This window comes from Calypte anna, chromosome 4A (assembly GCF_003957555.1).
Source record: "Calypte anna isolate BGI_N300 chromosome 4A, bCalAnn1_v1.p, whole genome shotgun sequence".
Classification (NCBI taxonomy): domain Eukaryota; kingdom Metazoa; phylum Chordata; class Aves; order Apodiformes; family Trochilidae; genus Calypte; species Calypte anna.
This window is the reverse complement of record NC_044248.1, coordinates 19,176,259-19,190,907: the sequence shown is the minus strand read 5'-3', so window position 1 is coordinate 19,190,907 and position 14,649 is coordinate 19,176,259. Positions and strand designations below refer to the sequence as shown.

Genomic DNA, 14,649 nt, shown 5'->3' with positions numbered 1-14,649 from the left:
CTACTCATTGATTCCTTCATTTTTCATCAAGGAAACAGCAAATCTGTTTTGTAACTGACTAATTATTTATAAAAACATAAGCCTGAGTGTTCCAAATCCTAGGGTTATCATCAACAAAGTGAAAATACAGCCTTTATTGTTTGGGGTTTTTTGTTTGGTTTTTGTTTGTTTTTTAATTAAAAAACAAAAACACACATAAACCAACAAAACAAACAAGCCACCTAAAACTTAATTTTTTTAAAATTCATACAAGGGCAGTTTTTGCTCTATGTTCCGCTAGTGGGAACCCAGAGTCATTTACACCATTTTAAGAAAAATGCAATTCCAGACTTTCATATATGTATCTGGGAATATAAGATTATTTTTTGCTTTTCAGGAATTATTTGCTGTAAAATCTAAGTGTAAGGTTTAAACCTATTCATATATCTAGGTGTTGTAACTTTTGAAGGAGACTGTATCAATTCAAGCAGAAAATGGTTGTAGTTAATTTTTATTGTCATCTGTATCTCTATCAGTCATACATCATAGAGGAAAATAGTAAAAGATGTTATTAAAATTATTACTTTAAAAACTTGTTCTTTGTAAACCTCCAATATAATTTCCATTTTGTTCATGTTTGCAGTGATTCTAAATTTTAATGTGACTTCTCAGCAGTTTCATTTAAATAGAGTGACTTTTTCATCCTGGAATCATCTGGAATAGCCATTTCCAGTTAAGTTACTGCTACTTTCAGTCTAAATTTTATTCAAATAAATTAACTTTTTTCAACAGAGTAAACCAGGCAGTGGCCAAACATAGGTTTTGGATGTGAACCTTCAAACAAGTATGTTAATGAGCAACTGGACATATAAGCATAATCCAGTTGCATTTGCAATATCAGGCAAGAGGTGTCTCAATGGTCCACCATTAGGAAGCAATATTTCAAATGGTTGTACTGAACTGAAATGGAAATGATAATTCAAAAGATACTGACTGCTCCAATTCTGCAAGGATTTTCTGGAGTTTTGGTTTGCTTGATCAAAATTTATCACACTAAAGATGCTGAGTTTTAATTTATTGGGGAACTCATTCTACTTATCTAAATGAAAGGCTTAGTAGAAGTTTTGCAGTAGTAGGTTTGCCATACAGAAAATATGAATCACACATTAGTCATCTTCAAGGGCCTTGAGTAATGAATATAAATCATTTGGTTTAGAATTTATTTTTTAATCATGTCTTACCTATGGAGATTTCAGTGCTCATGTTTTAGTTTATAACAGCTGTATCTAGGCAGGCCGTACTACAGCTTTCTATCTATAATATAGCTCCCATATGGCCTCATCAGTATCATACCTGAAATCTTCATTGCTTAACATTTATCAGTTTTGCTGCTGAGAGACTCCACAATCATGCCAATCATGTTTCCAGAAAATAACCTACTTACTTTCATTTCAGTTCTGTTTAGCTCCATGGCAAAAAACCCAGTCCCATCACACTATTTGATACAAATACCCAGCTAAATTACATTTCAAGCTATTTTTTATAATTGAAAGTTGTGAAGAGCTGCACAATCAAAGGTTCAGAAGGTACGTTCTGACTCCTTTGCATTTCTAATCATCCCAAGATAAATTATAATAACTGTGCTTTTAAAAAATAAGCAAAAAGAACTTTCTCTAGTCTTTTTATGATCTTTGATCTGCCTAGCTGAATATTTAATTTTTTTTTCAGGCTGGCAGTGATCAGCTTCCAAAAGTTGTAGTGTTGAACAACAGCTAGATAATCTCACAGAAGCAGTTTTAAATTTTAGCTATGTACACATGGTAAAATATATAAGGATTGGGTTTTCTTTAATTGCAATTAAACTTTTATAATGTAAGTCTGTTTTCAAGGTCTCTTCGGTGATAAAGCAATCATTATTACTCATATTTGTGAAAACTTTGCAATGGGTAAAATTGGAAGCTTCAAAAAGGATAAGTATTTTACAAACTCTTTAAACTCTCTCAGAAGATAAATTGGAATTACATATGCTTGCATAATCTTAATATTTCATTATATTATTACTTGATGTTTCTGAAAAACCTAGGGAAACATCAAGACAGTAAGATTCAGCTGTGCCTGTGGTGCTGCAATGCTGTATAATTTGTATACATCAAAATACTACAGAATTCCATAGTCGGTACATTTGAGGTGATTTGCTTACACAAATAAAGTGGAGTGGGATAATGTTAATATATGCCTCATTTTTCATTGCAAAATAGTTAATTAGCTTTTAAGTCTTGGCTCATCAACTCTGTTGCAGACATTCTTTTTACAAAAGAAATAGCTCTGCTAATCAATATGCTCAGCTGAAAGTCTTTTCACACTGGTGGATTATTAAGTCACTGAAAGGTACCAGTGCTGTTTTGTGAACTAGTAAGTTTAGAAAGGATTATTTGCTTTTTAACTAAATAACCAAATTTCCTCAACATGCACAGACATAAGCAAATACAATCTGTCACCAAACACCAACATTGTATTTTTATTGTTTTTATGAAACTTGTCATTTCCCAAAGGCTTAATCTCAAGAACTGGTAAACTGGGCAAAAATGATTAGTTTATACTAGTCTTTCTGTGTCATGAATATTCATTTTCAGCAGGAATGTGTGACTATTTTACTTGTAGTGAAAGCTTCCTTTTAATTTGCTCTGTGTTGAGTAGGTATGGTATAAAGGTCTGATGTTTATACATCTGCTATTCATAAAGAGATTCTATAAATACAAAATTGTCTTTTGGCCTTTTTTCTTGACTTTTGGGCTATTTACAGCAACCAGTATTTTTTGACCTGTGGTTTGCCTTCACAGATTCTTCATTCTTACTGAAGTCTTTACTTAACTCATTCTCTTCCACTGGAAGCTGGAGGTGGAAGTACACTTAAGCTACACTTAAGTTTTGATTTTACAACCTTTGCATATACTCCGTGCCCTTGCTATTTTATTTCCTCTGAAAGGTTCACTTTTTATAGCTATCCATTCTAACTCATGTTCCTTTGAATTCAGTTCCCTAACTACGTCCTTTTGAGCTGTACTTGAAAGGGCTTAAAGGTTCAAGTCTTTCCTTTGTATTATTTTTTTATTATTATTCATTAATCTCTATCTAGAATTTTACTCATTTCAAAGTAGTTTCTGGTTAAGATTCTTTTAGGTTGGGAAATACAGTTAATATATGCTTGTCTTTTTCATAGCAAGATAAGTGTTGGTCTCTTCTCCCAAGTAACGAGTGATAGAACAAGAGGAAATGGCCTCTTGTTGTTGTTCCAGGGGAGGTTTGGATTGGATAGTAGTAAAAATTTCTTTACTAAAGGGATGTTAGGCACTGGAACAGGCTGCCCAGGGAAGTGATGGCATCATCATCCCTAGAGGTGTTTAAAGGACATGTAAATGTGATACTTAGGGATGTAGTTTAGTATTGGCCTTGGCAGTGTGCTAGGTTAACAGTTGTACTTGATGATCTTAAAGGTCTTTTCCAAGCAAAATGTTGCTGCAGAAATAAGTGTTTTATCATTGTAAAGCATTAAATATCTTAAGTGTATTTCTTCTATTTAAAAAAAAAAAAAAGAAAAGAAGAAAGAAGGAAAGAATAAAAGAAAAAAAAAGAAAGAAAAAGAAAAATATTCACTTGAATCCTGGTTAAAATAAAGATATTGATTATTCATAGAAAGGTATGCTTGAAGCACTATTCCTCAGCAGTGATGATCTACATGATCTAACTCCCCATCACAGCACAACAGGTTTGCATATAGCAAATTGAAAACTTCCTGTAGTTTTTCCTCTGTTCTGTACATTTAAATAATGCCGATCCATGTCTTTTATTTGCTGTACAATCCATTTCCATTTTTCCATTTTTCTTGATCATAGTTTTTACCTGCTGGAAACACTTCAGTACATTCTGGCTGGCAGATTGTTTTCACCATTTTTTACTAGAACCAAAGCAATTGTGAGTGCCTGCTTTTCTTCCAGTAAAAAATAAAAAAGGAATTGGATATATTCTTGAACTTAGTGAATGAATATTTATTGAGGAAACCTTTACTTTTGAGGCTTTATGAGAAGGAAAAATACTCAAATAGCAAAGGGAGCACATTTGGTATGTTTTTTATTTTAATTATTTTACATTTCAATTTAATTATATCAGTTTATCCTTAGTTCTACCTGCCTGGATTTTTAGCCTGCTTGGACAAAGTTTCTTTTTAAATTTCTGTTTTGTTAGGGAGGAACACCTTCTCAGCTTTTAAACAAATGCTGCTGAATGTGAGGAAATGCTAATGTTGGCTTAGAGACAACTGTCATTTGTCTTTTTTTCTCAGTCCTTACCTAATATTATCTTCGGCAATTCTGATTGATTTAGTGTCTGAACTGCATTACAGTGATGCTTAAAACATGTCTGCATTGATTCTATTCTTTCAAACATTACAGCTGTGGTCTTCTCATAAGTAAAGCCTGGCAATTCTGCATTCAGCTCAGGCACTTACATCTTCATATTCCATTGCCACCTTCAAAAATACTAAAAGCCCTTGGCCTTGAAAGTATTTAATTTTGCTGATGGGAAAGGTGATTGGGATCTGGAAGCACAATCTTTGATTTCTGATATTCCGCTCCCATAGAATTTCTTCCATGCCATTATAGATGGGGGTGAGACCTATTGTGAGTGACAGAAAGCCTGGCTTTACAGAGATGCTATTCCTGGCTCTTCAAGGTAGCAGAATTGCAAGGCAATGTCAGGTTTAACAAGCAGATTCTGCACAGCACCTCTATGAGCACTTCTAAGGAAAAAGTTATGCTGTTGTTTCCTTCCTGCAGTTCTCCATAACACTCTGCAAAGTTTGGTTACAGAAAGTGGATTTGGTAGTTTTCTTGAGAGGTTGATATGAAATTGTTCCCAGTATGCTTTGCCAAGATATAGGTAAAGCTTAAAGCTTATATGATGATTTTACTTATAGTAATTTAATTTAAAGTTTAATTAGATTTTTTCAGTTTTCTGCTCAGGATATTTTCTCTTTAACATCATAGAATAAAATAGTATTAGCAATTCTGAAGCCTCATTATCCTTTCAAATACTGGTTAAACCAGTAAACTTAATGTTATTGATTAACTGCAAAAATATCTAAATATCCGTCTCGATTAGCAGCTAGACTTCTGAAATTAAGTGTGAAATATTTAAATAAAATATTTAAATAATAGAAAATATACTTTGTATTTAATTTACTGTAACAATCTTTTGTTACAGAAGAGAGTCATACCTCATAAGGGCATTACTAACACCTCTACTGTGAGATATCATTGGTTTGGTTGTAAGTGCACTCAGAATTAATTCAAGGTTCAGAACATTGGAAAAATTCTGCTGTTGAAATATGTTGGCTAATCCTGGAATATTTAGTAATCAGCAATAATTATTCAGACAGTTTCCTTCCTTGATTTTCTAGTGATAGAAAGTAAATACATTACCTGCTCTATGTGTGATTTTATTTTTATTCTGTTCATTTGTTATTGGCAGTTCTCTGTTGGAAGGACACTCACACAGTGCTCCTAGGCAATTAGCAGTACACAGTGCCAGTCTACCATCAGCAGAAAAGTAAAGTAAAAAGTAAAAAAAAAAAGTAAAAACCAAAAAACAAAACAAAACAAAACCCAAAAAACAAACAAACAAAAACAAACAAACAAACAAAATCTTGGTCACATGATTCAAAATGTGGAACTCTCATATGCAAGTTGGACTTAGTTATATTCATTAAAATTCAAAAGAGAATAAGTTTGGGGTCAGGAAATACTTACTCATTTTCTTTGTCTTGATTTTGAGTGCCCAGTAGGAGGTAGATGAGCCCAGTAGGAGGTAGTTGTCAAATACTGAGCTTCAGGCTAGTAATTTCAGGTAATAAACTTTTGTTATTTCAAAACTTGAAAGCTTGGCTTCTCAATTAAAGCAATCAAAATGAGCAAATAGGTAATCTGTGTCTGTGTGTCTGTGTGTCTGTGCAAAATAAACCTATGATATTCTTTCTTACCAATAAGACAATTCATCTCCAAAGTGCTGAGATGACCATTCCAACAAGTCAGTGCTGAAAAGTTTGGATCCGTAAATGTTTTCAGATTTGTATGAAATTAATCCACTCATAAGCACAAGTCTAAAGTTTCATATTAAGTCAGTCCAGATTTTGATCAGAATTGTAAAGATAAATATAAAAAAACACCAACAAACTTTAATAAAGGATTCAATCAGATATTTTGTGCTAAAAACTGTCAATTTGTGGTCATACATTTAAGTGTGGTTTTATTTTTCAAAGTAATTATACTGTATTTTATTTATGTATTTTAGGCACTGAAGGGGCAGTGTTTGGGCACTCTGTGGAGACACCCCATATCAGAGCAGAACCTTCCCAAGACCTCAAGTAGGTGCTGTTGAAAAAGTTGTTTTAAAATCAGGTATTTTCAAAAGTGATTAAGTCTTGAGTAAAAGTAGATATCTGTACAAAACTATATACTGCCTACTTAATGAATTGCACATATCCAAAATGCTGGCAGACTCCCATTTGTTCTGACTAGTTAAAAAAAAAGCAAACTACGGATGTTTATCACACAAAATGTAAAATACATTATTTTTTATAAATTATTTGCCTCCTCTAGTGGAATACTTGAGAAGCTTGCCTTCCCCAGGGACTGGAATAGTCAGGGGTTTTTAAGGTCATATATGTGCAGTACTGTTTAATAGCATTTGACCCAGATTTTTTTTTTTTTTTTTTTTGTTGAGCTGTCAGAGAATATATGTGAAGTAAAAAGTTCCAGATTTTTTTTTTTCAAGTGATATTTCTGGGTTGTGGTTTTTTAATACTACAGAATCAAACTTCAAAAGTTCGTTACCAACTGAAGCTACATTTGTAAATGTAAAAAATCTGAAGTTTTCTGTACATAGTCACAGAAGTGGACAAGTAAGTAAATAGTAAAAATCAAGTCTAAAACCTGACACAATGTATGGACTGAGAAAGAGAAAAGGTTTATAGTGATAGCTTTTTTTTAAGTGCATGAGTGTGCACCACTAAATGGTAATCTGCACTTTATATGGGTGACCAATGAGAATATATGATGATCGCAGAAAATCAAAGGTCTATCCTTCTGTTTCTCTCAGTTGAACAGTATAGACTTGGACTCAACTCTGTTGGGATTCCAAAGCATTATGTATTTAGCCCTTTGCCTGCTCAGCAGTGTTTGCAATGAATTGCTACAGAATAGCACTGTTAAATGTCCTTCCCTATGTTGGCAAAGGCAAGTAGGATCATTGACCAGCAGTAATGTTGCAGAAATCATGTGCAGGAAGCTACCCATGTGGACAAGGTTGACCATTGTTTGTGTGGTGTGAGAAGTAAGTAATTGAGTTTGATTACTTACAATGAACATTTTGAGGTAATACAATGGTTTGGAGTCTTCCAGAGCATCCTATTCACTAGATTTTTGTCTTATAAACCTCTACCCCCTACCAAGACTCCTGTCAGTCCTTTGTTGAGGGTTGCTGTAGAGGCATTTATTGGTGATGACCAGCAAGGTGGTATGGTTTAGAATCAAAAGGGGTTCAGCAGAAATCCAAGTGAAAACATAACAAGTTTTTCTTCTTTCAGATGCCAAAAAATTTGAGTAAGAGCATGCAGTTTGTCCCAATCAAAAGAGTATGGAGACACTGTATTGTCTACTTCTTTGTAATACTTAAACAATAATAACAGAGTGCAAATGTATGCTAAAATAGATAAACCAGTGTCTTCAGAATGAATTTCACTAAGGTTAAAATCACCTTGTGTTGCTTGTGAAACTTATATATTCAGCATTCACCTTTTCTGTGGTTTGTCTTCATTGCAATGAGGCTCATCCTTGCTTTTCCAACTCCACTGTTCCTTCTGAAGTGAGAATTTTTAACTTTCTGCCCTCTCATTAATAACAAACTTAACTCATACAGATGAAACAGAAACCCTGTTTGGTCAAGAAGCATTAGCTGATGCGCAAGTGATTTTATTCTTAATACATTCAGTCTATATTCTGTCCTGCAAGTTTTTGTACATGTGTTCCTATATATAAGTGAGGATTCAGTGATAATTCCTTTTTAAACACTCTGAAATAATTTTAATCTTTTTAAAATGATGGCAACAGCTATTAGGACAGAGTCTTACTGGTTTTTTGCATTAATCTTTCCAGAAGATAACCTAAAAATCCTTTTTAACCTTGTAGCTTGAAAGATCTATAAATAATTGTGGGTTTGTGTGATATTTTCTGACAGCAGAATAGAATTACATGCTCCAATCATACATATCCCTTAAAAAATGAAGGTTACCATATGCCTTTTGATCGTATTTCAAATTATTTAAAACCAAACAACTGTAGTATTTATTAAGTTCAAGACCTTCATTTTCCACCCCACTTCCCTTCCCCTTCCCCCCCCCAAAAAAATGCTTTTTTTGTGCTAATTAAAAAAAAATATGTCAGAAAACATTGATCTATAATTTAGATGACTGTTTGCGAAATACACCCAGAGGTCAGCATAGGTCAAAATCCCTAAACATTTCGTTGTGACCTCAGTAGCTACTGCTGTCACAGAAACAAAACCACACAGAACCACTTTTCTGGCCTCAGGCTCAACCGATAAACTATACAGATTTTGAGATCTTCAGACAGAGAAACATCTGTAATATTTGCTATCAAAAGTGTGTTGTGTGAAAATAAGATTCAGTTGAGATTTAAAATATTTTTTTCCTATGTACTCAACCACTTGCGTCACATCTTTCCCCTGTCTTACATTTTCAAATAATAGTTAGCAAGCTTTTGCTTTTGGAAAGTGTTTTTCTGCAATCCTTTGTGAAAGCTGGTAAGCCCTTTTGGGTCAAATCCTGAAAACTAATTTTATTTGACTTTCATTAGCTGTATAAAAGAACCATGCCTTAGAATCAGGAAAATTAATTATGTTTTAATAGTTTAATCTTCATATTTCTCTCACCACTTTTTCTCACAGGAACACAGTAGGAAAACTAAACTGATAATATAATAGGTCCCCCAATATTGGGTTTAAGCTAATAGTGCATTAAAACATGGTAAACTAATTGGTGATACCAGAAGCAGGCAGTAGTTAAATGCAGATAGCTTCACCCTCAGTAACCTTCTTAATAAATGAATTTGGTGTTCTCTGTGGGTAACTAGAAGATCAGCTAGAAGATCAAGTGTGGGGCTTTTTTTTCTCTTCTATATCAACTCTCACACTGTTGACTACCACCTAATCCTGCAAGCTAGTACTGGGCATAGTAAGATGAAAGTTGGTCAAGCAGCAGGGAATGACCTTGGTGGTGGTGGATCCTACTTTACCTCTGATAAGAATCAAAAATACACAAATCTTGTGCAAGAGGTCTATTTCACTTAATGATGAATGATGGTTTATAAGAGTTATGTTCCGTGTCATTTAATGAATGGATTACTAATAGGGCAAAATATCTATTTTATAAAAGCCTGGACCCAGAAAAGGCATAGGAAAGGAATTTTTTCTTTAATTTGTTAGTCATCTGAGCAGGCTGAGTATAGCAAAAGTTCTGAGACTCTTCACGTCTTTCACACAGAAATCAAGTAATAAACCAAACCTCATGGAAAGACAGAAGATGCAGTAAAGCAAAAACAGCTTCCTTCCTATGCTGTTTCAATGATGAAATAAGAAATTGGAAACATTTATTATTTTCCGTTTGGTTTTTAATTTTTGTTTTAATGTTGGAGAATGTGAATTTTCGGAAACTTGTTTGCTTAGGCTTGTCCCTAGCTATTGAAAATATGATTTATTAAATTTTTGTTACATCCACATGCATACAATGATAGATATGGATGTAGTAAAAATTTGAAAAATTGTCAGTCAAGCTCATTTTTTTACAGGTATGAATGTGTATATAAATATTTCACATATATATGACACTAAGAGAAATAGAGAACAAAGTCAGTAGTAACAAGTTATTATTACATGCAGATTGGATTAAATATTAGACAGAAATCAGCATTCTCCCTCTCGGATGCAAGAGTTTCTGGAATAGCCTTTCAAAAGAAACAACGGGGATAACCAAAAATCTTTATTATCAAGTGACTGAATGTTTGCTCTATGATTATGCCATGCCATGATTTCAGGAACACACAGATGGGCTCCAAGCATAGTTGTCTCAGGCTAATAGGGTTATGAGTGTAATACATTACCCTATTAATCCTATCTCAAAAGCCATAAAAAGCTTGGAGCAATAGCAAACATTTGCACAGTGCTGAGTTAATGAAAGACAAGGCAACTTTACATTCTACAGACTGATGTGAAGGCAGCTGAGAATATTTACATGAAGCCTGCTCAGGTCTAAGAGAAGCTATGACCACCCAGGCTGCTCAGAGTCCCAGGGGAAGATGTGTTCAGGGTTTCAGTCATGCCTTGTGTGTGCTCTTGGCTCCAGCAAGGCTGCTTACATGTGTCATTGCCCTGGAGCTCTTACATTGCTTCCAGGTCTAAGCTGCTGCTGCATGTTCAGGAAATTCTAGTTCCACAGAGTTTCACTTTAGGATGAGACATGGAAAGCACACGCTTTCTTTAAATATTTAATTTTCATAAATATTCCAGGTAGAAGTATTTGACTAATTTTTTACATGGAAATTGAGCAACAGTCTTTAATGCCTTGGGGTCTGATGTTTGTGGCACCAGAACTCATTTCTGAAATTCCTTGGACTCTGGACCAAATACTATTATATAGTATTATACTATTATATGGTATTAGAGATACTATATAGTATATAATATACTATATAGTATAGATATATATATAGATAGAGATACTATATAGTATATATAGAGAGTACAGTATATACTAGTATAGTATATACTGCTATACTAGTATAGTATAGTAGTATATACTAGTATACTATATTACTATATATAGTACTATTTTATAGTATACTAGTATACTATAGTATACTAGTATATATACACTAGTATAATAGTATGCTATATACTAAAGTAGTATATACTATATATGCTATATTTAGTAGTATAATACTATAGTAGTATATAGTATATATAGTATATACTACTTTAGTATATAGTATCTATATAGTATCTATAATACTATAGTATATAGTATGTCTATATCTATATATAGTATACTACATATAGTATATAGTATATACTGTATACTATATACTATATATGTAGTATATATACTATATATATACACTATATACTATATATAGTATAGAATCATAGAATCATAGAATTGGCTGGGTTGGAAGGGACCTCAGAGATCATCGAGTCCAACCCTTGAACCACCTTTGCGGTTGCTAGACCATGGCACTGAGTGCCACATCCAGTCTCTTTTTAAATAGCTCCAGGGACAGAGAATCCACTACTTCCCTGGGCAGCCCATTCCAATGTCTGATCACCTTCTCCATAAAGAAATTCTTTCTAATATCTAACCTTAACCTTACAATACTTATATCTAAGTATATAGATATAGTGTATCTATATACTATACATATACTATAGATACTATATATAGATAATATATATAGTATCTATATACAGTGTAGTATTATACTACATACTATATACTATACTATTAGTAGTATAGATACCATATATAGTATCTCTATATAATGTAGTATATATACTACATACTATATACTATACTATTATAGATACTGCATAGTATCTATAATATATGTATATATATGTATATATATACACATATATTACATATACTATACTTATTCTGCCATACCTCCATACTTCTTTTTACAGTGTTTTTTCTGATTAAATGTGATTTGAAATAATTCTTACAGCCTTAAAAATTTGTACTATACATCAATGAGGACAAGTAAGACTGCTGTGACATCTGTAATAGTTTAATATCCTGTCTTTCTTATGATTTTAAATAGGCTTACTGCTGCAATAAAGAAGTGCTATTTATATTTTTGTCATTTGAGCAACATGTAATTTTTTTATTCTTTCCTTATACTATATTTCTCTCCTGTGTGTTTTTCATTCGAGTTGTTCTTTTTCCCCATCCCAGGAGAATCTCCATTTTCTGTGCCACTCTTTTCAAGAAAACAAGACTTCTGCATTTTCCTGTCTATCTACTCTCTCCCCTCATCTCCCTGATAATTGCAAAGCAGCTGGGAGGTTGCATTCATATTTTATAGGCAAGCAAAATATCCTTAAGTTTCGTTACATTTTCTGCAACCAATGCCTAACGAGAGATGGTGACAGAAAATCAGCTAGTATTAAGAATTCCTGCTATCAATTTACCTATTTGTATACATGTGGCCTCAGATTGCCCCCAGTTTCTGGCATAGCTTGCTTCATGGTCACATCATGGTTATAGGCATGGACAGCATGGAGTTTCTAAACAGTGCTGTGGCTGTGGGTGCAGAGGTTATGACTTGGGTTCTTGTCTAGCATCATGTTGGAGCCAGACAAGCAATCTGAAGTTCATTCAGGCTGTGTGTAAGAAAAAGGAGGCTCAGAAGATGGAGAGCTGTGTTGTGCATAGGTACAAGGAGTACCTGAGTTTATAAAACTGCTGGTTCCCCACTCCACCAAACAGCTCCTATTGCTTGTATCTGTAAGTATACCTAGGACTCCAGAGGCAGCCTGAGTAGTAGAGAAGAATGAATGATCTTACATTTCTTATCCTGCAATTTGCATTCTATCTTTGGTTCTATTACAAAATAGAACTCACTACCAAAAAGAAAGAAAAAGCTATTTGGCTTCTTCTTAGTCTATCACTCTATATTTTGTATTGCAGAAGGAAAAAAAAAAAATCTCTCTAGTTCTTTCTGAAATGGTGGTTGCCATAAAAAAGTGATGAAAAGTAGCTCACCATTCCAGCTCTCTGCTGTGATTAATCTGCAAAGGTTGAAACACACCTTTCAAAACAATTTCAGAAGAATAATTTTCCACATGAGATGCAGTTTCCTCAAGACGTGGATCAAACCTGGTTTTTCTCTGCTAAAATGTATTGTTTATAACAGCTTAAGGCATTTTAGGGAAATTACTGAAAGTGAAATTAGAAGATTGCAGGTTGTCTGGACTTACAACTCTTAAGCACAAGAAGCCAATGGTTTTCAAAATCAATGTCAGTGAGTTCTCACGTGATTTTGGTTCTTCAAAGAGCCCAGTCTGGCCCTTTACTCTCTTCTGGGCACTTTATGTTCAGGTTGTTCTCTTGACAGCCACTTGAGTATTATCTATGGGCACATTACTTCAAACTTTTTCTGTCAAGATCCATTTCTATTTTAAAAAAATATATTTTGAAAGACAGCTCAGGTAATGGAACTATTTCTGGAAAGGACATAAACTTTATGTAAGGATGTTTTGTGGAGTAGCAGAGCATGAGTAGAAAGGGGTTCCAGGAGCAAAACTAAGGAAGATTATGGGGAGGGGAAGTTTTGGCTAGAATAAATAAGGGTAGCTCTGAGGAATCCCTTTCCCATACCTTTCCTTAAGAGACTAATTTGGATTATGTCATATGCCGATCGTTGTCTCTCCTGAAAGTTTAGACTTTCAAGCATGTTGTGGTATTACTCTAAGAAATGGTAGCTCACATTCTAAATCTTACATTTCTACAAATATTCTTTATTTTCAAAGGTTTAAGTTTTGGTGGACTTTACATTTAAAAATGTATGATCCATTTAGGTTTTTGGTTTGTTATGCTCTCAGTGTTATTTCTGATTTGATAATTTCCCTGTTTTTAACTAATGTGACTACACCTTATTAAGAAAGAGTCATACATAAAGTTCTCTTTAACTTTCCTCACATCACGAGACTATTTTGTCAAGCTCTTGCATTAAACATCTGTCCTCTCTAGCACTCCTCACCTGCCCTTCACTTTTTGTAGCCTTTTAATAACATCATTGAAAAAATCTTCAATGACATTTTATTCCTTACTTTTCCTTCTGAATAACTAATATTTATTCTTGGGAGAGATTCTTTATTTCACTATGCGTGGAAATTGTTTTTCTGCTTTATCATCTATGCCAAATAACATTAAAGATTCCGTTTTTTCAAGTGTCACTATGATAACGCAGGCCCATTGAACTGAAACCAATGACATGTACAGGGGCAATTAGAACTCAGATTTTAGTCTGGTGACATGGTTTCTGGATTAATGAGAAATTCGTGACTTATAATAAGAGCATGCTGACACATGCCATAGTCAGAGATCTGCAGAATGTGGACATAACACGAAATGCTGTACTGAATGTCATGCTGCTGTTCTACTTAAGAAATTTTTGTCTTTATTTAAAATTTTTGTCCATGAATTGCAAAATTGGATATTGGAAAAAAGTCCTGTTGATATTTACTGGTTTAGGCCATTATATATTCCATAAAACATTTATTTAACTTTCTGTTATTTAAGGCTTATATTGTGAAGTCACAAAATAGAAAACCAAATGGCACACCTAAAGGTTAGATTCCCACATAAATCAGAGATCTTCACATGTACATATAAAAAAAAATTGCTTCTTGATAAAAGATAGTTGATGATCTGTGAATAAAACTAAGGATTCAAGAGGCCTGCATATTTACCCTTGCATTTCAAAAATTCATATAAGTGTTTGGTTAAAAACACTGTAATATAACAAACTTCAGGAAAAATAG

General features: G+C 33.6%; 1 protein-coding gene across 2 annotated transcripts in view; it reads left to right on the top strand.

The window, feature by feature from the left end:
• SGCZ (sarcoglycan zeta) overlaps positions 1–14,649 on the top strand; it is a 406,404-nt gene that overhangs the window by 376,454 nt on the left and 15,301 nt on the right. For both annotated transcript variants that reach the window (XM_008491837.2, XM_030449929.1), the window contains exon 6: positions 6,325–6,397. In XM_008491837.2, the coding sequence (XP_008490059.1) occupies positions 6,325–6,397 (73 nt within the window). The remainder of the gene's footprint in view (positions 1–6,324; positions 6,398–14,649) is intronic.